This window comes from Erpetoichthys calabaricus, chromosome 1 (genome assembly GCF_900747795.2).
Source record: "Erpetoichthys calabaricus chromosome 1, fErpCal1.3, whole genome shotgun sequence".
Classification (NCBI taxonomy): Eukaryota; Metazoa; Chordata; class Cladistia; order Polypteriformes; family Polypteridae; genus Erpetoichthys; species Erpetoichthys calabaricus.
This window is the reverse complement of record NC_041394.2, coordinates 79,540,309-79,565,090: the sequence shown is the minus strand read 5'-3', so window position 1 is coordinate 79,565,090 and position 24,782 is coordinate 79,540,309. Positions and strand designations below refer to the sequence as shown.

The window sequence follows — 24,782 nt, the reverse complement described above, 5'->3', positions numbered from 1 at the left end:
GAAGAGCACTATACAAAAATAAAATAATTTGAATTATGTTATAAAATTGTTAACATGCCTTCTCTGCTTTCCATTCACACCAAATAAAAGCAGTATGTAGTTACTATATTTTCTGTTATTTGTAGGCTGAAGATGTAACAGTTGACCCATCATTGACTTTCAGCATATTATGAAAACAATATTTTGCCTCACAGAAGTGTCTGTGAATGGAATGAAAAGTTCAAGAATGGAGGCACAAATATCACAGATGAAGAACAATCAGGTTGCCTGCTCACGGACACTACTGTTGACCACACAGAGTGTGCCCATGACATAGACCTGCAGACAGGAGTGGGTTTGTCAGAGTAAGTACTGAATGTCAATAACCCAGGAGACGATGTCAAGAAATACTGGAAGGTAAGCTCTACTCTTTCTGTATTCATTTTTAAAACATAAATTGTAGACATTAATAACTTAATCTCCTTTTTTACATCTGTAGGATTGAACTGAATGAAGGATTCACCAAAAGTCAATTTCTACAGGTTTCAGCTAATTTCTAAAAGGTGCTAGCATCACTTCTCCACATATCCACATGGAAATTTCAAAATGGTTGACACCCCGGGTAAGCTATTCCATTAATTTACTGGTATGCTAAAAGGGTGACGTCATGTGTGAACGAAAGCCAAGCTGATCTCTTTGCAATTTAACATCAATTTCCTAAGTCAACATCTACTTTGACTGTTACATTTTCTTGGTAATGTTTAAACAAAACTTTAATATTTTGCAGTTAAGTGTGTGAACCAATCAAACATTTAAGTGTGGATGTAATCTGTTAGGGAAAGGTCTTCCACATATGGTGCAGAGGTGGAGCAGAAGATGGGGTTTGAATGGCAGCTCAGTCACTGTCTATGTGATTTCCATCCTAATGATGTTTGTTAGGTTAACCAGCAATTTTAAAATGGCCCTGTGTGAGAGACTGAGAGTGGGTCCTGTGATGGGCTGGCATAGGTTCTGGCATCCTTGCCCTGGACTTCGTAAGATTTTGATGAAGCCAAAATCCTCATTTACACAAATTTGGAAAAAAACATTTATGATAAGAACAAAGATTCATTCGCTTTAAAAGTACACCAGTATTATGGCAGCCATCTTTACAAACATTTTGCATTGTGTTGTTTAAGTGCACCTGCTGGCTTGAACTAAATCTTCCTACTTAGGTGTCAGACCCCTAGGAGTAATTAAATTTCAATGGGCAATTGCTCAGTCTGGTTAATTTGGCTCTAAAGTACATGGCAACAGAGAATGAGAAAAGGAAAATTAATTAGCTACATTCAGATTGTGCCAGCAGCTGCTTGTCACAAATCGGTACTCCAGATATTTTGCTTAAAATCAGCTAATTTCTAGTAACAGAGTACAAAAAGTCTGGCAAGATCAATTATAATTTACTAGTGATTAAATATTACAAGACTGAGACCCTAATTTTGCCAGTGCATCACTAGCTATGAATTGTAAGGGTTGCTGTAAATGGTTTGCAGACGCCATTATTTACGGCTGCTTGTAAACTGATTATTATTAGGTACTGACTACAGTTACAGGAGAGTGCAAGAAGTGCATTACTAGGCCAAAGGGTAGATAGAAAAACTATAACTTAAACAGTATGATTGATTTAGTGAGAAAGGCTGCAGCTATTCAGGAGGACAGCACATGGCAGGAAAGTCTATAACCAGCGTTAGAATACATGATTTTTGAGTTGGAGAGCCTATTGCACTTAATTACTGCAATTGCTGGATCTTATCACCTTGAGGATGCCAGATTACACAAGTAGGAATTGCAGGGGATGACCGGCTACATGACACCCTCATTACTGTTCGGCACAGTTTCAGCTTTCTAAAGTATCACAAGCTCACTACATTTTGACAGCCAATTAACAGGTCTCTGACTGCACCGGAGGATGTATTAATGTTTTCCAGGTATGGCAAGTTCAGTTACAGTCTCCACCTGTTTCTTCCTCTTATTCCATTCTGTCATGATACAACAATTAAAAGATATTGGACAGATAAGCCTTTTTTGTGTGATCCTTTTTTTCCCTTGCAGCCACAATAAATGTATCTGGGGTGCTTATTGGTTGTTATCACTCATGCACACATAAACGTAAATCAGACTTGTAGATACACACACACTAGATAGATAGATATTATACTCGCATATAACATAAAATATGTATATAAACTGTACACACACTACATATAAATATAGAAGAAAAACAAAATATTGGAATTTATATTTCCTGTCTGGCATGTGTTGCTGTGGGAAGTGAGGGAAGAGGAACTGTATAGAATTAGGCATTTCTCTAATCACCACCAAACCACTTCTGTATTATTCCGTATTCAAGCAGGACTCCAAATTTGCTAAAAAATAAATATGTACTTTGAAAGAAATGGAAAAACATACATGAAAATAAAAGTCCTCATTATTAGAAGTGACTTTTGGAGGAAGATTTCAAGTGATGTTACTACTTGTCAGTCTGCTATGCGGGAAGCCCCAGACTGGGAGTGAATGTCGAGTAAAGACAGCTGGGGATTTTCTGTTTGAGCGCACAGCCAGCACTCACTGTGACAGATTGGGTCTCCAGCAGACCTCAGTCGGAGTATACAGGATTCAGTGTGGAAACAAAAATCATGCTTGCAAGCATGTCAGAACTGCATCGGTGTAAAAAAAGCATTTTAAATAAAACAGGAGTGTAATGGGAAACACGGCAAAATGAAGGAAAGAAAACTGATAGAAAAATATCCTCTTTACAAAATAAAATGAATATATTCTTTATTATGGATGCTGTACACACATTAAATAACTTAATTATGAAATTTGTCTAAAAGAAAAGCATCTTAAAATAGCAAAGAGCATGTGTAATTATCTTGCCCTCTACTGGCCATATAGTTTAACAACAATCAGCAAATGTAATGGAAAACACAAAAAGCTGTATCTGAGAATTAACAGTAGGGTCACATTACTAACCCATATACCGTACAACACAATTAGTAATACAAACAGAAAAGATGTTCTCAAGCATACTACTATTAAAAAAAAAAAAACACATCATTAAGTAAAAACTACAGACACCTTAGGAACTGAGGAGACTGTCAACTGGCAGAGTCAAGGTGTCGCAAAAAAATCCCCCTTCATTGTCTCCACCACCAAATATTAATAAACTGTGTGGCTGTGGGAAATCTGTTTCTGACGATTCCAAATCTTTGTCCTCCTGATCTGTTGCCAAAGTAATCATTGAGTGTCCTGCCCTTGGAGTGGCTGACAGACTAGTATTCACAAGAGCAGTCCAGGTGCTGCTTTCTGAAAGAATCCAAAGAAATACTTGTTTGAAAACACATTAAAAATGCCTTTGTAAACTTGGTTTGGTATTTTTCAGTTTAGTTCAATTTATTTTAGCATTTCACAATTTTGGCATGGTATTATTTGGCATTGTAATTAAAAAAAAAAAAAGTCTGTATGTGTGAAATTGTGAAAGAAATTAAAGGCGATCAAGGGGTAATTTAGTTATTGCATATGAAGTGTTTTGGTATGCTTTCCACATTAAAATATAGCATTTATTTTAAAAACAGCATGAAGAGACTGTGGTCATTTAAGCAAGTATATTAGGAAACCAGATGAAAGTTGTGTGAGCAACAAAAAGATAGAAAGCTCTAGGTGGTGATGAAAGAAAAGTGGCAACTGCAAGACTTGACAGTTGTCACGTACACAGAAAGGACAAGAATGCAGTGGAGTGAGACTTTTATTTAGGTGTATAAACTAGTGAACCAATCAGAGTAAATATCAGATGTTGCATAAACATTAATTCAGCACTATTATGTAAACTCAATTGTCTATAAATATGGGACTCTGACTTTGTTCTTGGACCATTCCCTTAACAGACTGCTATGACACAGTGTCCCCTCTCCATGGACAGAAATTAAATATGCATGAACAAGCTTCCTCCTGTCCGATTCTTGACTCAAGGGGGTCTTAAGGCAACAGTTTCTTTCACAAAATACAGACAAATATACATAAAACTGACCTAAATGAAGCTGCTAGTCTTGGTTTGTTTAAAAAATAAAAAAAAAAAAGCGGTGTAGCTTTATAAATAAGCTAAGGAAAGTTTAAGCTGATTCTGCCTATAAACAAACTCAAATTTTGATCTCACCTGTATTGAAGATGAAAGTGTCCCTCAAAGCATTATTTCCATCATATCCTCCATGAATCACAAAACTGTAGTCTGACAACACTGCAGAGGCATGCCAGCTATGGAAGAACATTTATCATAAGCTATAATTTTATGCATTAATTTATGACATTCATTCACAGCTATTGCATTTGTTAAAGAGGTCCTTCCAGTCTAAGCCACTACTGACAGTTAACTAGAGCTCACTAATTATTTTTGGTTTGAGACAGTAAAATGTTAATTGCAAAATTTGTAACAAATTAGCCTTAATGATTACAATGGCAAGACATATTTCATCTATTAGAGCATAGTCAGGTGTAAGCTTCAAATATACAAGATTATATACCGTATATATTCGAGTATAAGCCGACCCTAATATAAGCCGAGGTACCTAATTTTACCTACAAAAGCTGGAAAAACTTATTGACTCGAGTATAAGCCTAGGGTGGGAAATGCAGCAGCTACTGGTAAGTTTCAATAATCAAAATAAATACCAATACAATTACCGTACATTAATTGAGGCATTAGTAGGTTAAATGTTTTTGAGTATTTATTTCAAAGAAAAACAGTAAACTAGCTCTGTAAGTGGAGAAGAGGGACAACAAAAACAATATGATATCTCTCTCACGTGTGTGTGTGTGTGCGTGCGTGTGTGTCTCTAGCACGCGCTCTCTGCACAGGGAATGCACAGGGAGAGACTGAACATGTGCGGAAATCATCGGCGCGCACAAACCGAAAGGGAAACTGGCTTTGTTCGTATACCGGGGGGCAGCGGGACCTGACTCGGATATAAGCCGAGGGTGACATTTTTCAGCACATTTTGGGTGTTGAAAAACTCAGCTTATATTCGAGTATATACAGTAAATACACACTGGTGCCTTCTCAAAATGAGGCCCAGTATCTTTTTTTTTGTATATAAGTATGAAAAATAGCAATAAATCTCAAAGTTTTTATATATAAAAACATTCTTATGGGGATTAAACATTTTTAATAAGTGATTTTAAAATATATAAATAAACTACATAACTAAAAAGGATGCACACTGTAAGAAAAACACCGTTAACACTATACTATTTATTTCATATAACCAAAACCATGTTTATTTGCTTAAACTGCTCCAGCTATTATTATTTTTATGTCAAAGGTAAACGTGCACTTCTTGTAATGTCTCTGTTGTAAATAACAAGGAGTCCTCCATTTAATGCCACTGCATAATCTTAATAGTACAGTTTGGGCATTAAAACAGGATTTGTCATGTGTCATTTTCAGCCACTAAAGGTCATTTTAAGCAATGGGATCATTCCATTCCATTCCATTTTTTCTTTTTTAAATCTTTCAAACTCGATTCCTAAAACTTTTATAGTACTCAGGTGTTGTACTGTATTAGCCATTATGAAATTAGTGAGAAGTCAAGCAAAATGACACCTTTTATTGGCTAGAGTCTGATGGTGTCAATGGGCTTTGCAGAACAATAAAAGGTATCATTTTGCTTGATTTCTCACTAAAACTTTTGTAAAAGATATGTTTGGTTCCAGCCAAGTCATTGTTAAACTGAAGCCTAAAGTTAACACAGAAGGGACAACTGGTCTTATATTGACATTTTCAATTATTTCTTAATTAAAAACTGTATAATATAAGAAAAAAACCCCAAATAAACCTTCTAGGAGATGGTGGTTGTCCATTTACATCCACAGCAGAAAATTCCATGAGACCTAAAAAAAACATTTTCAGAAATGGGTGAGCCATACAAAACAAAATGCTGATGATGTCAGAATAAAACAGATTGCATCTTCAATTTGTGTCATCTAGACAAAGGGAGGAAATTAGAACTCAAAAAATGCCACAACCGTATTAAACTCCAGCTGTACAGCACAGAAGGTGTTCCTCACCACTCTGAGAAATAAATAAAAGTTACAGCCCTCAAATAAAAACTCAACATCACCTGAAAACAGAACAGAGGTTTCCACCACTACTATCCACTTAGCCTCTGAAACGTTTTATAACCCAATTCAGTGAGAGACTGTGCTCATTTCAAAGTCAAGTTTTCATTAAAATGCAAGAAGAAATCAGAGATGAAAACTAGCAGAGATGAAGACAAGTCATAATAAAACATTATAATAAACACTCACTATTTATAGCAATGCTAAAATGTAGGACACAACCTTTTTAGTATTATAATTCTAAAACTGTTTCAGTGATTTAGGAGGGGAGCAGTCAGATATAGTTCATAGAAGCCTGACTTCAATGAATACAACCATTGTGTGTGAGGATGATTGGAAAACATGCACATCTCCTTGCTATATGCTTAATCTCCATGCAACAGAACTGCATATGAAAATATGAATGATGATGACAGCTAAAGTGAGAGAGGCCTGTAGAGCCCAACATGTAGTTCTAGGTTTCTTATTGAGTTCACATAAAATTGTACCTGCTGCTCTTGGGGACATTATGGCAGAATGGCTACATAATAATGTAATGGCTGGGAAAATGACTAGGTATGGATGCCAGAAAAAAAAAAAAAAAAAAAAAAAAAAAAAAAAATATATATATATATAATATATTGGTACGGTGGCCGAGAAGGGCAAATCAAACTAACATTTCAGAAAACAAAATTACAACACCAAAGATAAGTTTATATTCAACATAATGGTATTGAATAACATTTAAAAAGCAAAAACATCCTCAGATGTTCAAGAAAACCACAAATGTCTCCAAGTGTTCTCAATGACTCCTTCAGGTGTGTGATGGAGTCCATCTTCACTGGTAGCAGATCATCCTAATACATCTCAAGATCCTAAAGCACTGTAGAGGGTGGTGAAGGCAGCACAAAAAATGGCCAACACCCAACTGCTTTCTGTTCAGGACATCTACAACTCCTACTGCCTTAGAAAGGCAACCATTCTTATTAAAGACAAAAGCCACCCTGCACTTCACTTTTCTCATTCTCTCTTTCTGGCAAAGGGAACAAAACCATTCACATCAGCACCAGCCCATTCAGACAGTTTCTATCCACAGGTTGTAAGGTTACTGAACAGCCAAAGTAACAAATACTGTACACATGCTTGTGAAAATAACAAATAGGATAACATAATAAATACTGTTAAGTGTTACTGCATGTATAGAATGTGTACTTTACATTACAATCCATGTATATTCATTTTCTGTGTCTTGTATTTTATATTATATCCCTGTCACTATTCTGAGGAGATGTGCAAGTAACAATTTCATTGTACTATTTCACAGGATAATAAGTTTGAATTTGAGAATGTAAACAGATGTGTAAGAACTATGGCTTGCTAACATATAACTTGAATATTTTCTGCAATGCAACATTGTGAAATATCTCCTTTTTGTATATATTTTGAAGAAACACTATTCATATTTTTGGATGGATGGTTTCTATTTTTATTTATGCTGACAAGAATCCACCTAATGACAAAGTGCAGCCTTTTTCTTTTCAAATTGTATTTCAACTGAATGGAGATGGTAATGTGTAGCTGAGAGAAAAATAATATCTTTAGTTTAAAAATGTTCAAACACTTGTTAACGCCTGTTGCTCCCAGAGGGTACAACTTATAATATCTCTGCAGTTTTCTTTCTTTCTTTCATAAAAAACATTGGAGGCTCAAGATATTTTGTAGGAAGGGGAATATTTAAGAGGCACTTCTCACATTTTTCCAAGAGCTGCAGTGTACATGTACATACTTCAAGTGAGAGTGCAAGGACTATAAGGATGTCATATTTTCTAGGTACTTTGCTGTCCCCAACATGAACTGTGAAGACATTTTGGAAAGTGTACCATCATGCATCATTGGTACTAAGAGCCTAGCTGTGTTTAACATTAGTGCCACAACCTGAAGATTGCATGAATGCTTAAAAAATGTTGAAAAAAATAGAACTCTATTTGTATCCTAGCTGGTTACATGTACTACATTATAGAATGTAAAATGTAACCTGGGAATGTTTTACTCATTTTACAAAATACCCAACACTATAATCTGGGTGTTGAATGCAAAGGCCAAAAATTAGATTCACAAAATATAGTACAGGGTTCAGAAGGGCACTGTACACTACATATACAGCTCAGCCTCTAATTGCTCACCCAACTATTCTGTATAGGGTATTGAATATATGACCATAAGGCTGAAAAAAAATGAACTGTAGGATTCAAGCTTTGGTACCATTTTGGGGAAAAAAAGGTCTACATAGTACCACAGGGCATCAAGGGCTTCCTATAACCTGACACTCACACTTTGGGAGTACAATTTTAAAATTCTCCTTACTCAGATCCAATATGTGCATGTCATTGAAGCACACAGGAGCATCCCAGCCTCCAAAGATATAAAGTTTTTTCTGAATCAGACAAGCAGAGTGACTGTACAATAAAGAAAAATACAAAAAACAAAATGAAAATCAGAATTGTACTTTAAAAGGACAATACTCTTATTTACAATACATTACAAGTCCACAGATTATATTTTTTGAGTTTTCATTCGACTTTCAGAACCTTCCCCGCCACCAAAGTATACAAACATACAGTACATACTTTATATGTATATAAACAAAAATATACCATCTTTACTCTTGGTATCTTACCCTGATCTTGCTGCTGGACGACTTCCCAACACAATAGGCTGGTACCAGATCTCATGCTGGGGGTCAAAGATGTAAAGTGAATCACTGCAACCATCAGGTTCAGGGTTTGGCCTAGGAAAGACTCCTCCCCAGACAAATAACTCCCCACGAAACATTGTAGTACTGTGATATGCTAGAGGTGGCACTTTGCCCTTTGCCTATGAAAAAGAAAAGGTAATAGTAAGGTTATAAACTGATCTTTAAAGATACATTTGTCTGACAGTAAGTTGGTATCCGCTTTGCCCTTAGAACATCCTAAATTTGTTGGGGTGTGAATTCAATATGGTGCCTAAAGTTTAATACAAGGATGTTTCAGTGTTTTCCAGAGTCACCATTTAGCTAATGACACCTTCAGTCTCATCTTACAAATATGCAAGTAGATTTGAGGACTAGAGAGGACACTAAAATTATGTATAATTCATTGCCATGCTCCTGAATCCATGTCAATACTTGTTATTCGTGTGGCACTTGCTGTTACTCTGCTTGAAAAGGTAATTTGTAAGTGGGTACACTGCTAGAGAAGATTTTACATCAGGGCTAACAATATTCCATGGTAATTAACATATACTTCACTTGTATCAAGGAACCAACTGTGTGCAACTAAATTCTATGCCATTACTCCATTGCCGCCACCACCAACACCACCACCATCAACCTATACTACTGGTACGAGGTAGATTGGAACTACGTACTCCTGATGTGTTTGCCATATCTTGGCCTACTAATTTGCAGAAAACAGGTTCTTCAAGGATTATCACTTGTATTCCTTAGTACATTTAGTTATCATTTTGTTCCTTAGCCGACACAATGTCATTTGCAATATGTTTTTCTTAGAACACTTTGACTCAGCTAATTGTTCACTTCTGTCGGTTAATCTACACAAGCTCTGCAACTATTGACTTAACTGATCAGTGGTGTGTTTCTGAATAAGCCTTATAGTATGCTATCTTAATGTTTTAAAGTGGAGGCCCATTCCTGATGCAGACAAACAGCTCATTATCCACTAAATCTTCATTTCATTTAAATCTTTATGTCCAAATCAGAGGTAGAAGATGCAAAATTAAAGACAAAACGTACCTGCCACTATCACTACAATTTAACACTAGAATTACCAGTCTACGAAAAAACTTGTAGATCCAGCCCACCTTAAAACCGTTCTCACCTTTCTTTTGTTTTCTAAATGTGTTGATTAAGACAAGCAGCCGGCTATTCCATCCCCCACCATCGCAGAACGTTCACTAAGTTTTCCCAGGTCATGCCTGGTTTGATTATCTGGGAGTGACTGAACTGCTGGAGTTTTAGAGTGGAAATAACAGATCGTTATTTGGAACACACGTATTTCATGTGTGTTCTGTTTCTACAGTAATCTGTGTAAACACATTGTTAAAACAGAAAGTTTTTCATATTTTAGTAATAAATGTTACAAAATGTAGGCATAAACTATATAATGTGTGAAGCCTGAAGTCCAAAGATCAAATAAACACTTTCACAAAAGGTTCAAGAACAATACAACACTTTCTGTGGCATAACGCTAAGATTTGCTGACTCAGAGCACAGCAGCCCTGCTTTGCTTCCGAGACTCGAGTTCGATTCCCTGTGGGGAGAAAGTGTAATTTTTTTTAATTTAATTTATAAATTGGTATGCACTGTAAATCGTTAAGTTTAAAATGTTGATCGCGGTTATTTCTGTTGATTAATTCATGCTTTTTACTTAGAGTTAGAACAGGAGCTTATTCCGCTTCTGATCTGACTAACAGCGCCAGTATAAATTCACACCCGATTTGGCGCTGTTCGTCTTTAAATAATATTGCTGCAAGAAATCGATGATTGCGACTCAGACGGTGGCGAGGACCTTATTTTTGATATCAAGGAAGACGACAAGACAGACACAGAGGAGAGCCCAGATAAGGATTCTGTATCAGAAAAAGAGAACAGAAGCCCTCCCCGCAAGAAATGTTCAGTCCAACTTAAGAACAGCGCAGCTGCACCAGGCATAAATGCAAAAGATGGCACCATTTAGATACAAAAAATAAACGTGTAATGCCATGAAAAGTGCACGCAGACACTTCAGTCGCAAGCATTGGTATGAGAATGCAGTCCCAGGTACACTGCAGAGCTATAGCGCGTCTTTATGTGAAAACAGCAGTGTCAGATGGGGAGTGTCTGATGATTGCATATAGCGCTGACGTTACTGCTCTTTACTATGCTTTCCTCTGCATGTCCTGGAGTACAAAAGAAATGGCATACAGCAACATGTGGGGACTGGCAAGATCGGGGAAAAAAAAACACGTGATCACTGATTACAAACTGCAAGATGTTATGCGAATGAATATGAATAATATTGCATCTGTGCCACAAACTTTTCCGAAATGTACTATACAGGTCATAAAACAAATAATTCAAAATATCATATATACCTATGTCTCTGTTTTTTTTTTTTTGACATCATGGACCATAAGGTGCATACTAATTCAGCGTGAGTAGGAACACTCAATAAAACTGAATAAAAAGAAAATCAAGTGACGGTGAGATAAGAAGAAGGCAGATTCGCCAGCGTTTGTGTGTCAGATTCCTAGGGGTGATAGTAAGTATCGTGATACACTGCAGAGCTATAGTGTGTCTTTATGTGAAAACAGCAGTTTCAAATGATTGGGGTTGGTGAGGATCCTGAATGCGACCGACAGAATGAAAAGTGAATAAAAAAAAAAACAAAAACAAAGCTAACCTTTACAAGTATCATAAATTACACCGGCTGTTACAGACTGAAATCAAATGTATGTTTTTATTCTAAAATAGTAAGAATAAGAGCAGCTCACTTCTCAAAAGGCAGTCGTGCAGGATCGAACTCGTGACCTTTTGATTCCCAGTCAGCAACTGATACTGTTGCGCCACAGCAGCAGTTGTAGTAAATGTGTCAATGTTGCATGCTAAGGCGGCTTTTTTTTTTTCTGCAGTTGTATTTTTGAATAAAAGCGCACTTGTTCTGTTATATTTGTATCTTTTGTGAAAGTGTTTCTTTTATATTTGGACTTCAAGCTTCATACATTATAGTTTATGCCTACATTTTGTCATTTACTACTAGAATATGAAAAACGTTTCTGTTTTAAAAATGTGCTTACACAGATTACTGTAGAAATGGAACACACATGAAATGCATGTGTTCCAAATAATGATCTATTATTTCCACTCTAAAACTCCACTTCACTCTCAGATAATCAATCAAGGCATGAGCTGGGAGAAGTTCGTGAACGTTCTAAGTCGGTGGGGGGATGGAATAGCCGGCTGCTTGCAGCTTGCCTTTATCTGCACATTTAGAAGATAGGTGGTAGAGAGGTGCGAACAGATTTAAGAAGCGATTTAAGGTGGGACGGATCTATGAGTTTTTTTGTAGGCTCTGGTAATTCTAGTGTTAATAATAATAATACATTTTATTTATATAGTGCCTAACAATCTTATGGGAGCAGCTTATCTTCTTACACCAATCATGATTACATGATTAGATGATTACATCTTGCCTGAAGAAGGGGCCCGAGTTGCTTCGAAAGCTTACATATTGTAATCTTTTTAATTAGCCAATAAAAGGTGTAATTTTGCTTGACTTCTCACTACACCAATCATAATATCCTATTCATCCTTTGAATTATCTTAGATTACTGCCCCTGAATTGGCCACCATTGCCAACAGACAGAAGAACTCAAACAGCTCTCTCTAAGTGTTCTTTTTAGTACCCATCAGTTGTTTATTTGAAAGTTGTAAGCCATAAAATTTCCAATGTCTCTAAGTTTTTTAAATGCCCCTTCAAAGTTTGGTGCTCACTTGTATTAGTTTCACAAAGGATTCTTGCTTCACTAATGTGGTTATCAAAGTTCTGCCGGAGATTTTCACAATCTAATGTCATTTTCACACCCTTCCTATAAGTGCAAACAGAAGCCATTATTATTACACTCCTTATCAAGTTGTTTATCAATTTAAAAGGTTTTCCAAATATAAACATAGATGCATAGCTGCAGATAAAAACAGTTACAAGCCATTCACAATTTCTGTGAAATGGTGCAAATTTGGGCAGTTAAAGAACACTTTATCATTCAGTTTTGGAAAAATGTGCATAGAACTCATCCAAACATACCTCAACCATTGACCATTTCCATGTCTTTATGTCCAGAATGTGAACATCGTTGAACCACTTCTTGTTCTTAGAACCTCCAAAAATGTATATATGCTTTGTTTCAGGATTTAAGGTAGCTGTATGGCCGATACGGCACTCAGGTGTGGGGCCATCAGCAATTGACTCTGCAGCATTCCAGACACCAGTAGCTAAACAATAATGTGAAAATAGAAAAGCAAGAAAAAGTAAAATCAATCATCTATTTCCGAGACCTGTTTAAAATTAGGCTAGGAAGCAGTAAGCCAAAATATACCAGCCAAAATGACCATGTTCTATGTTGTCATCAACATTTTTCTATTAGAAACCATGACAAATTACCACTTTCTCTGAACACCTAACTAATATTTCTGGACTAACAAGCAACTTTTGATCAAGAAGGTTAGTTTGCTGGTATTTAGGATTGTGAAACAGTTAAGCAGACATTTATATATTTCTTTAACCCTATCTTGATTTTTTGGGCATGGTAAAAGTGTTTAACTTTATGGGACATCGTCACAAATGATGAGTTGCAGGCATAGAAATACAAAAGAAAAAAATATAGTAGTTTACCCAGTACACACCACAACGCCAATGAAGTTTTGAAAACACATATAAAGAAAATATTTTAATAACATTACAAAGACTCAAGGCTGCAAAGTTAGTGCATGATTTATTTTCATTGCAGGTATTTTAATTGAAAACATATAAACTTTCCAAAGCCTGAAACTGTACATCTGAATCAGGCCTAATCTGAGAGGCATTTTCCCATATCTAATTTATCTTGTACTTGTGTCAAAAAAGCTAATTCATCACACAGTATTGTTTGACTGATAGCAGTGTATCTACAAATCTTACTTGTACAGAGCTTCCACATGGAGTCCTTGCAGAACTGCATCCGGGAGCCTTGCCCTCCAATTAGTATAGCTGTGTGGTCATTAATTGTGCAAAGAGCTTGTCCCCAGCGACCAGAGGGGACTGTAGAGAGGAATACCAAAAGATAAAGCAATAAGAAAAACAACAGTTAAATGTATGTCCAAAGTATCAGTCAATCTTCTTTTTAAGATGGGTACAAAACACAATAGGAAACACATTTTATATGATCAAATGCTTTAGAACACATTACCTTCGTCTCTAGTGGAAAACAGACTCTCAGAAAGTCGGATCTGCTTAACACGGGAAGATGGGCGACTTTGTCGTTGTGGAGTAGTTTCTTTAAGAGAAGTATTGGGACAGTTGTTTTCTTCGTTCTCTAATATCTCTTCTTCTTTTGACAGAATTCTGCGCTTCCTCTTTCCATGAGACTCTTTCAAGGGAGGTACCTCCGATTCAGGGCTCTGATTAACACTCTAGAAAAGTAGCGGTGCCATTATTTTAAAACTGGTTAATAAATGAAAACTGTAAATCAAAATATAATTTAAAAATCTGTTGTGGCAGATGTCCTGGAGCTCTTACCCGGCCGGGAGGCCTTTACAATGGAAGGACCGGGGGAGAGAGAGCATGTAGAGGGCATTATCTCCCCCAGATCACTAGATGGCAGCCCCCCTGAGTTGCTACAATGCCGTTGATTCCCACAAAGCACCATGTTCTATGACTCAGCTTTGTTGGATTCCATGGGCGCTGCAGGGATTGATGAGCCCTACTTTGTTAGGCTCCCACCTTACCTGGAAGTGCTTCCAGACCATCGGAAGTACTCCTGGGTGTTACATAAAGGGAACCTGCTGCCACAGCGAGAGAGAGAGAGAGAGAGAGAGAGAGAGAAGACAAAGTGTTGTGGTCTGTTTTTCTCCTGTACTTGTGCTTTATTGTACATAGTTGATGTTGTGGGAAACTCTTTGGGAAGAGTTTCACACAAATAAAGAGTCTTGTGTGGTGCTGGATGTGTGCCTGTGTCTGTCTGTGCTGGGTTTGGGGAGCTGGAGTGGCCCCTGCAGGCCACACTGTTTAAATCACAAAACACACTATGAAATACTCTAAGAATTCCAGGGAGACCTACCACTATTATCTAACAAAGTTAGACACAAAAATATGTACAGTCATATAAAATTAATTGATTTTGTAATGAAATACAAGAATAAATAAATAAAATACTGGCAAAATATATTTACCTTGGGTGTTTTCTCTTTTGCTTTTGAGACTGACTGAATACTGGAGTCATCAATAAGCTTCTTTCCAGACCTGGCATGTTTCTTACACGAGTGTTTTAAGTTAGGTGTAACACCTTCATTTGACAACTGTAAGGAAACGAAAATAGTTCCTCAGACTTTAAATTATAGCTTACATTATTATTAAGGTTGTTCCAGAAGAGTAAAAGGCAGTATTTCACTAATTTACAAAATAAAGTAGAAAATATACACTGATCAGCTCCAACATTCAAACCACTAACAGGTAATTTGAGTAACACTGCTTATCTCATTACAATGGCACCTGCCAAGGGTTGGGACATATTAGGCAGCAAGTGAACCATCAGTTCTTAAAGGTGATATGTCAGAAGTAGGAAAAATGTGCAAGCATAAGGATCTGTGCAACTTTGACTTGGGCCAAATTTGTGATGACTAGATGAGTGGGTCAGAGCTTCTCCAAAACAGCAGGTCTTATGGGGTGTTTCTGGTCTGCTGTGGTTAGTACCTACCAAAAGTGATCCAAAGGAGGACAACTGGTGAACCAGCAACAGGTCAAGAGCACCCAAGGCTCATTGATGTATTTGGGGTGCAAAGGCTAGCCAATCTCGTCCAATTCCACAGAAGAGCTACTGTGGCACAAATTGCTTAAAAATGTACCATGAGAAAAACATGTCAGATCACACAGTGAACTGTAGCTTGCTGCACAGCTGCAGACCAGTCAGAGTGCCCATTCACACCCTTGTCCACTGAGAAAAGCGCCTACAGTGAGCATGTGAGTATCTGAACTGAATCATGGAGCAATGGAATAAGGCAGCCTAATCTGATGAATCACATTTTCTTTTAGATCATGTGGACAGCCAGGTGTGTGCGTGTGTCATTTACCTGGGGTAGAGATGGCAGCAGAATGCGCTATGAGAAGAAGACACATTCTACACTTGTCTGTTTGTTTTTTCCTCCCACATTCCTCAAAATGTGAAGGTTAAGTAAACTGCTAATTCCACATTGTATGCAGGGGAATGCCCCACCATGCACCCAGTGGTGCCAAGATATGCTCTTGTTTACAAACAATTGGGAGCCAGAACTGAATAAGAAGAGTTCGAGAATGTTATATAGTGATAATCTGAAACCTACAGAGTCTATAAGAAAAGAATAAATTCTGATAGCAATGAAACAGATAGTTTTTGCATAAGACTATATTGAAATGCCAAAGAAAAACTATGCAATTATAGCATGAACACTGTCTATCATGCTTTGTGCAATATCAGACATTAAGCGATATTAAAACTGAAAATACGTAGAAATATCTCATGTCCAATGGAAAAAAAGACAAAAAAAGTCTTTAAGCTGAGGGTTTATACATTCACACACACATGCGCGCACACATATAAGCTAACATTGTGCTTTGTGACCTACTGTACTGCCAGTTTCTCTTAGTTGCTTATGTTTATACATTAATGTAGGATTGGATGGATTATGCTAAAGACCACTGATGGGGTGTCACAGAATTATTCTGCGTTGAAGGTTAAATAATGCATTACACTAATATGGACCATCACACTCATCAGAGTTTGAACTTCTGAAACTCCCAATATTTCAGGCTTACTAACAGTGGACATTTCAGTCATCCTGAACAATTTCCTTCATTAGAAATATGATAAAGACAATGTGTAAAAATTTTTTATTGCATTATAAAATCAGAATTAAAAGACCAAATACTACAGGTTACAATTTATGACACTAAATTTTGTTTGTCACAAAATAAACAATACAGTATACATAAAATTCCTATATGCCAAAATTAAAATATTTGACAAAAAATTAAAAGCAATGTTTCTAATAGATAACAATGAATAAAAAAAAACACTAAACAACCCTCAAAGCTAGATCATATTACCATTTTCGTGTTTACCTGTCCATTGATGGTCAGTTTCAGCCTGAAGTTTCCAATTCCCCAGTTTGCCCAGTCTTTTTGAATACTTTGTTCCCATGCAAGACATCTGAAGAAACAAAATAATGGCAAAAAAATGCGAACATTTTGGATTTTCAGTTGAGCACTACTAATTGGTGTCCTGACCTGGGCCGATTGCTTTGGCCCTTGATCCTGAAATGGATTCAGTAGGACGGACAGACTACTAATGAATAGATTTACTATTTCATACAAATAAAATGCAGAATAAAGGAGTTTTAAAAACAGATAGAGAAATGTCCTGTTTCAAAACTATAGACTTGGAAACAATACTGAAGTTTCACCTTTAATAATAATAATAATTCATTACATTTATATAGCGTTTTTCTCAGTACTCAAAACGCTATCCACACAGGGAGGAACCGGGAAGCGAACCCACAATCTTTCATCACTACTACTCACTGGACACTAAACAAAACAATGTTTACTATGAACATCTGAAACTATTTATTTTGTCTGGCATTCTCAGTTCTTTTCAAGAAGAATGTCACATATTATTTACCAATAAATATTTTATGTACAATAGCTATGTGAATGCTTTGGTTGTCAGCAGTTAAAATGACTGTTAAATTATCAGATAACAACCATCTTAGAAATCATTAATGTAATGATGCAGTGCCTTGTAAATGTACTTAAAATAATTTGATCCATATTATGCTATGCTTGCTGAATCAGCAGTAACAAAAATATAATAATAATAATAAATAGGAAGATTGTAAAGCCCTGCCCTTGCTGCTTTAGAAAAGCAAACAGTATTAATAAAGACCTCAGCCATTCTATACTTTCTAGTAAATGGGACAGTACCATTGGCACTCACACCAGCAGATGTAGGGACAGTTTAATATCGACTGGTAACAAGGTCACACAGCAGCATATCATAATAATAAATATTATGACATAACAGTGTATATTTATAATATACAGGGTGAGTCAAAATTATGTTAACATTTGAATGGCAGAAACAATTTATTCACAAAACATACCTGTAAATCGTCTTGCACATATGAAGTATGTCTCAACCTGTTCACCATCATGTTCAACATGTACCATAGCAGTACCATTAGTTTAACAAAATTTTGACTCACCCTGTATATAATATATATATATATATATATATATATATATATATATATATATAGCTCAAAAACATTAAAGGAACACTTTTTAATCAGAGTATAGCATCAAGTCAATGAAACTTCTGGGCTATTGATCTCGTCAGTTAAGTAGCAGAGGGGGTTGTTAATCAGTTTCAGCTGTTTTGATGTTAATGAAATTAACAACAGGTGCACTAGAGGGGCAACAATGAGACGACCCCCAAAACAGGAATGGTTTAACAGGTGGTCACTGACATTTTCCCCTACTCATCTTTTCTGTTTTTTCACTAGTTTTGCATTTGGCTACAATCAGTGTCACTACTGGTAGCATAAGGTGATACCTGGACCCTACAGAGCTTGGACACATAGTTCAACTTCTCCAGGATGGCATATCAATATGTGCCATTGCCAGAAGGTTTTCTGTGTCTCCCAGCACAGTCTCAAGGGCACAGAGGAGATTCCAGGAGACAGACAGTTACTCTAGGAGAGCTGGACAGGGCCGTAGAAGGTCCTTAACCCATCAGCAGGGTTTGGGCAAGGAGGAACAGGATGAGCACTGCCAGAGCCCTACAAAATGACCTCCAGCAGGCTACTGGTGTGAACGTCTCTGACCAAACAATCAGAAACAGACTTCATGAGGGTGGCTTGAGGGCCCGACTTCCTCCAGTGGGTCCTGTGCTCACTGCCCGGCACCATGGAGCTTGATTGGCATTTGCCACAGAATACCAGAATTGTCAGGTCCACCACTGGCGCCCGGTGTTTTCACAGATGAAAGCAGGTTCACCCTGAGCACATATGACAGACATGAAAGGGTCTGGAGAAGCCGTGAAGAATGTTCAGCATGACCGGTTTGGTTGTGGGTCAGTGATGGTCTGGGGTGGCATATCCATGGAGGGATGCACTTCATCCAAAATCCCAGAGATGTGCCATTTAAGTTAGGTGGCAACTCTAAAGTGTCGGAATATGACCAAGTTCAGGGGTTTGCGTGTTTCAGCTGTCCTGTCCAGAGATGTCCACCAGCTCCCTGTAACCCTGAACTGATTATACAGATAAAACTAAAACCTCAAAGTGAATGCTATTGTAGCATGAAAAATAATTAAATAATAATAAATTTAGATTACATAGGTATTTTTTCTTTGGAAAATATATTTGATGTGCCATCTTTGGGAGCACAAATTCTCAGTTGGTGAAATTTTAGAAACTACAAAAAAAAAAAACCATACAAAATGACATACAACTTAAAGAGAGTTCTAAAACATTGATTGTGTCTGCCCAAATGCTGCACTCGTCACAACATACATTAGTAATAGAATACTTTCAATATTCTCATGTAGACATTTTACTTAAATCTTAATTATTGTTATGGACAGGAAGATTACCAAAGTGTAAGCGTTGGTAGCTGAGGATGCAGACTCAAAAACAAGTCCTTGGTCTTGAATTGAGAAAGTAAGTTAGCCTGCCAGATGTTAATTATTTTATCCACATATTTTACTAGAATGTTTAGGTTAAATGCTCTGAAATTGTGTTTACTGTGGATGGTGCCATCTAAAATAGTTTCTAATGTTCCCTTTCTGCCCATGTCTGGATATTTGCTTCAATCAGGTACTGTATATTTTTCCTAAAGGCAAAAACTATTTGTTTTGACATTTGCTTCATGCCACACTTTTTTTTTTACCTGTTTTCCTCAGTCACTGTGCCAAGCTTCCATGCTATCTCATCACTGCCAACTACCTCCACATCAATTGTTGTGCCAGGAGAATATATATGCCAGTCACCCCGAGTAAAAACCACCACATGATCTGGCCAGGAATTTGCCAGCTCTACTCCAAACTGTAGTTTCTCTGTATCACTGTTAGGGGAAATATAAGGTAACATTTGTATGGTGAGTGGGCAGACAGGACAGGAAACCCAAAACTTGACCATTCTGACTACTGGTTAAAGACATGCTCCACAGAGCATACACACCTTCTGAACAGTCTGTTTAAGTAAAAAAACAATAATAACAACTTTAATATAACTGTTATTAAAAGTACAGTATATATTTACTAACACATGTGCAAAGATAAATATTTCACAAAGACTAATTTTCAGCCTTACAAACAACACTTCATATTACGATTTATTTAAAATGAACCAATGTACAAAATAAACTAGCAGCATGGGATTTGTTAGCGAGTGGAGTCAGTATTTGAGGATTAAAAATACTTGACAGAAATATCCAATGAAGGCTATCAATCACTGACTTGATGATATCTCACTCCACAAAGATCCCTATAATATCCTTAGGTAACAGGCTGGTAAAAACTAGACTTTTGGAAAATTATTGCTGTGCACATTCGCTTACGTCCGTATTAAACTTGCCACACACCAGTAAAAGCAAAGAGCTAAAAGGAGATCAGACGGCGCCAAGTTACAGCACCTCCTGCGCAGAACTTGCGAGGAACTGGTCGTCTGAGAACTCGATTCGGAAGCGCTAACACAACAGTCGTCGCATTCGTGCATAACATGCAATTCTGCAAAAAAAAAAATGTTAAGGCCGAAGTGTACTGTCCGACGCTTCACACTACCAGGCAATGCGATGTCAATAAAACATCATCTACATGCAGCGCGCGCCCAGCTATGGTGAGCATGCATGTTATTGTCAGAGTTTACTTACCTCTTTAGTTTTTGCGGTGGCTTATCGCAATTAAAAATTGCGTACACATTGAAATCGTACATATCTACCATAAAACAAACACCAAAGGTTTTAATAAATCCACCCAGTACCAGCTGCTACAGGTAGTGTCTGCGAATCGCGCCAATATTACAAAAACAGAGATAGGGCGTCAAGGGCGGGTCTCTGCATTATTGACAAGAGGAGAGACCAGTTAGCAGCGTTCAATCGTAGTAAGAGGCGGGATTTTGTAACGCTTTTCACGTCACTCGACTCCTTCAACTTTGGATGATTCCCATTGGTTCGAGAGGCTGCGTTCACTTCCGTTTGTTAGCGTCCTTCGCGGTTAAAAAAAATAGGCGCAATGCATGATGCTGTGCTAAGTCTGGCATGCTACTTTTTTAAAGGTTGTTACTGTGTTAGGTTAGATGAGAATTATAATTTCTATCAGACAGTTGTGGCGAGCGCCCTCTTCTACGCAGTGGTGTGCTGGGGAGGCAGCATTAAGAGGAAAGACGCCTCACGTCTGGACAAACTGGTGAGGAAGGCAAGCTCTATTGTTGGCATGGAGCTGGACAGTTTAACATCTGTGGCAGAGCGAAGGGCGCTCAGCAGGCTCCTATCAATTATGGAGAATCCACTGCATCCACTTAATAGTATCATCTCCAGACAGAAGAGCAGCTTCAGCGACAGACTGCTGTCACTGTCCTGCTCCACTGACAGATTGAGGAGATCGTTTCTCCCCCAAACTATGCGACTCTTTAATTCCACCCAGAGGGGTAAACGTTAACATTCAACATTATACATAGTTATTGTCTGTTTTTCTGTTTTTTTCACCTGCATTGTTATCATTCTTTAATATTATTTATTGTATCAGTATGCTGCTGCTGAAGAATGTGAATTTCCCATTGGGATTAATAAAGTATCTATCTATCTATCTATCTATCTATCTATCTATCTATCTATCTATCTATCTATCTATCTATCTATCTAATCCTTAATTGTATCCTATGTATGATGCTGCAACTGCTAGGAGTAGGCAGGTAACAACCGAATATCATTTTAGACAAGTTCTAACGTTGTGTATTTTGAATGTTTACAAACAAATGAAATAATTTATCTGAATTACAGCCCTGCGGTGGTCTGGCGTCCTGCCCGGGGTTTGTTTCCTGCCTTGCGCCCTGTGTTGGCTGGGTTTGGCTCCAGCAGACCCCCGTGACCCTGTAGTTAGGATATAGCGGGTTGGATAATGGATGGATGGATGGATCTGAATTACAACAAAGCTCATTTTTGTAATTGCGATATCTTCTGTTCAAGATGAAACGACCAAAGAAAGTTAAGATTATGGTATCGTACTACCATTCCTTTAGAAAAAATGTACGCTGAAGAGCAGGTCAAAAGAAATGACTCGGAGTTCCCTGAACAGCAGATTGCACGAGGAAATCCCACAGGACTGTGTGTTCGATTTGCTCTAGTCTGCTAGTTTTAGAAGTGTTAGGTTAAGGGCGACTTTCATTGTTTTGCATTAGAGTGCTGATCCAAATTGTAAGAGAAGAAAATGCCACCCGTTTGTAAGTGAAGTTCGGGAAATGTCGAGTTCTTTGAATTATAATGCCATGCATTTAATTTATATAGCGCCGTTCCCTTGCTCAGAGCGCTCCACACATATTCAAGTGGGTGCTATTGGTATTAGAGCACAAAAAGAAATATTAAACTTGAATATGCTAGCATTTTTTTCTGTTAGTCAGTTAATATTGTATTTGTGCAATTTTCATCCGTTCACTCTCAAACTTGCTTTTCCTAGTTCAGACAGCTGGTGCCTAACCTGGCAGCATGAGATGTCAGCCTGTGGAAGGGCACACCACTGCACATACCAGAGGCTGCTCCAGAAACCTTGGGGTTTCTGTCCCTTGGAACCACATCCAACCTGTAGTTCCATGACTGCTGTGTACAGAATGGCTTGTTATAACATTAGTTTTCAAAACTGTTCACCCATTAAGTTTTTTAGAAAAAAGCTGTGTTGTCTAATAAGCACATAAGCATATACAAATAAGCCTTGGGTTACAGAAAATAGCAAGATCTGCAGAACAAAATGTTAGTACTGGTGCCTCAGAGCTTTAGAAGTGTAGGTTTGAGTTCAAGCTTTGTTACACGTTGTGTGGAGTTTGCATATTCTTCCCTTACCCAAACAGATACTCTCCATTTTCCTCCTGTAGCCTAAAAACTTGCAATTTAGATTAACCAGCTCAGAGTTGCAAGTTAGAGGGCCGTTTAGCATGGAAGAATTCATGAGCTCAAAATATAAGTGACTCTTACACACACAGATGTTGTGTTGACAGAAACCTGATTAAGAAATAATGTGACTTTGAAACAACTTTAAATGATATAAACTACTGTAGTTTAGAATGGACAGAAAGAGGAGATGTGGGAGTAGTGTGGTCATGTATACTAAAATGTGATTTCATCTACAGTTCTTAATGCTGTTATGTTGGGGAAATACTTTGTATTCTCTATTGCAGCTCTGAGAATTTACAGGCCTCTCTCAACTCACTTCTCTGCAGGTGATGAGATAGCAGACCCACTTGCACATTGTATATCTGAGGTGATTGTGCTTTGGAACTTTAAGTAAAACTGCCTGAATACTGTATCTGAATTTTTGAAAGAGATGTGTTGGTAATCTTAATCTGATTGAGTGATTGATTGATGAATACTGACCCAACCAGGCTCACCTTAAATGATGTTAATAAGTCAACTTTGATTGAAAAATATTACCTCAGGTGTCTTTAGTCTTATTTTTAGTGATTACATCTCATTAGCCTGTATTAGCAATACTGTCAGTCGGTCATTTTCCAACCCCCTATATCCTAACACAGGGTCACGGGGGTCTGCTGGAGCCAATCCCAGCCAACACAGGGCGCAAGGCTGGAACAAATCCCGGGCCAGCCCATCGCAGGGCACATGCTTACACCCACACACCAAGCACACATTAGGGACAATTCAGGATCGGAGGAAACCGGAGCACCCAGAGGAAACCCACGCAGACATGGGGAGAACATGCAAACTCCACGCAGGGAGGACCCGGGAAGCGAACCCAGGTCTCCTAACTGCGAAGTAGTAGTGCTACCACTGTGCCGCCCTAGCAGTACTGTTTCAAAGAAAACATATTTTCTCATATGATGGTTGTTTAATGAGCAGACCTCCTTGATCTTGTACATAGTGATGTTTATTTTACAGTGATATTGTATTGAAATGATGCATAGTAAATGAACACAGCTTTTTCAGTAAAGCTTTTTGCTTCTTGGGCTGTTAGGCATTTACCGTCTATGAGTTTTAGAATACAGGACATTTAAAGTCCTTGGCTTTCGACTACACTTTCTTTGCTCCTGAAGACAAGGAATAAAGGCAAGCCTCTTGCTAGGTGGACTAGGGACCAAGCTGATTGGCTTGCATTTATGTGGCTTAGAAACTAGTGTACATCTTCAGTGAGAAAAGCTAAATCTGATTATTACCGGTATTTACATTTCATTTCTAGCTCTACACAAATCCAATCCAGTCAAATCCTAGAAGGACGTTGATACCAATTGTGAAGGGCAACATGCTAGGACCGTCATCCTAGCCAGAGATGACAGCCATGGGTGTGAAAAACAAGGTCATGCTCTGGTGGTTGATAAGTTTTCTGGAACATACACAGGACTACAGGTGAGTGGTCCAAATCCTGAGCTAGGATTGACTTTCCTATAATCCTTCAGCTATTATAAACTCTGCTGTGTCCAGCACATGACCATTCCTACAGAAAGTTTGTGATTCTAACAGTGAAATATTGCAAGCCAATGTGCACAAAAATGGAAAATCAATACCTTTGTGTAGCCAAAGCTACCCAAATGACTTTGCTGGAAATCAATATCCTTGTAGCATTTTAAAGTGCTATTAACTGTGCAAAATTTAATTCAGATTAAATGATTCATTTTTCAGACATTGTTT

The 24,782-nt window shown here is 37.6% G+C and overlaps 1 protein-coding gene across 1 annotated transcript; it reads right to left on the bottom strand.

Annotated features, from left to right (window-relative positions):
* Positions 1-2,832: 2,832 nt before the first annotated feature.
* On the bottom strand, positions 2,833-20,989 carry krcp (kelch repeat-containing protein). Its single transcript, XM_028802571.2, has 12 exons — positions 20,805-20,989; positions 19,824-19,997; positions 16,998-17,085; positions 15,074-15,199; positions 14,092-14,314; positions 13,824-13,943; positions 12,951-13,138; positions 8,786-8,982; positions 8,473-8,564; positions 5,847-5,901; positions 4,172-4,269; positions 2,833-3,324 (listed from the first exon to the last, which is right to left on the bottom strand). Exons 1-12 carry the CDS (start codon positions 20,873-20,875, stop codon positions 3,098-3,100), a joined length of 1,659 nt encoding a protein of 552 aa, XP_028658404.2. The 5' UTR covers positions 20,876-20,989; the 3' UTR covers positions 2,833-3,097.
* Positions 20,990-24,782: the final 3,793 nt, after the last annotated feature.

Coding starts and splice junctions, on each gene's coding strand:
- krcp (XM_028802571.2), bottom strand. CDS start 20,875: ATGGTAGATATGTACGATTTCAATGTGTACGCAATTTTTAATTGCGAT. Junction 4,270..5,846: donor CAACCACCATCTCCTAGAAG/GTTTATTTGGGG, acceptor GTTCTTCCATAG/CTGGCATGCCTCTGCAGTGT. Junction 3,325..4,171: donor CACTTTCATCTTCAATACAG/GTGAGATCAAAA, acceptor GGATTCTTTCAG/AAAGCAGCACCTGGACTGCT.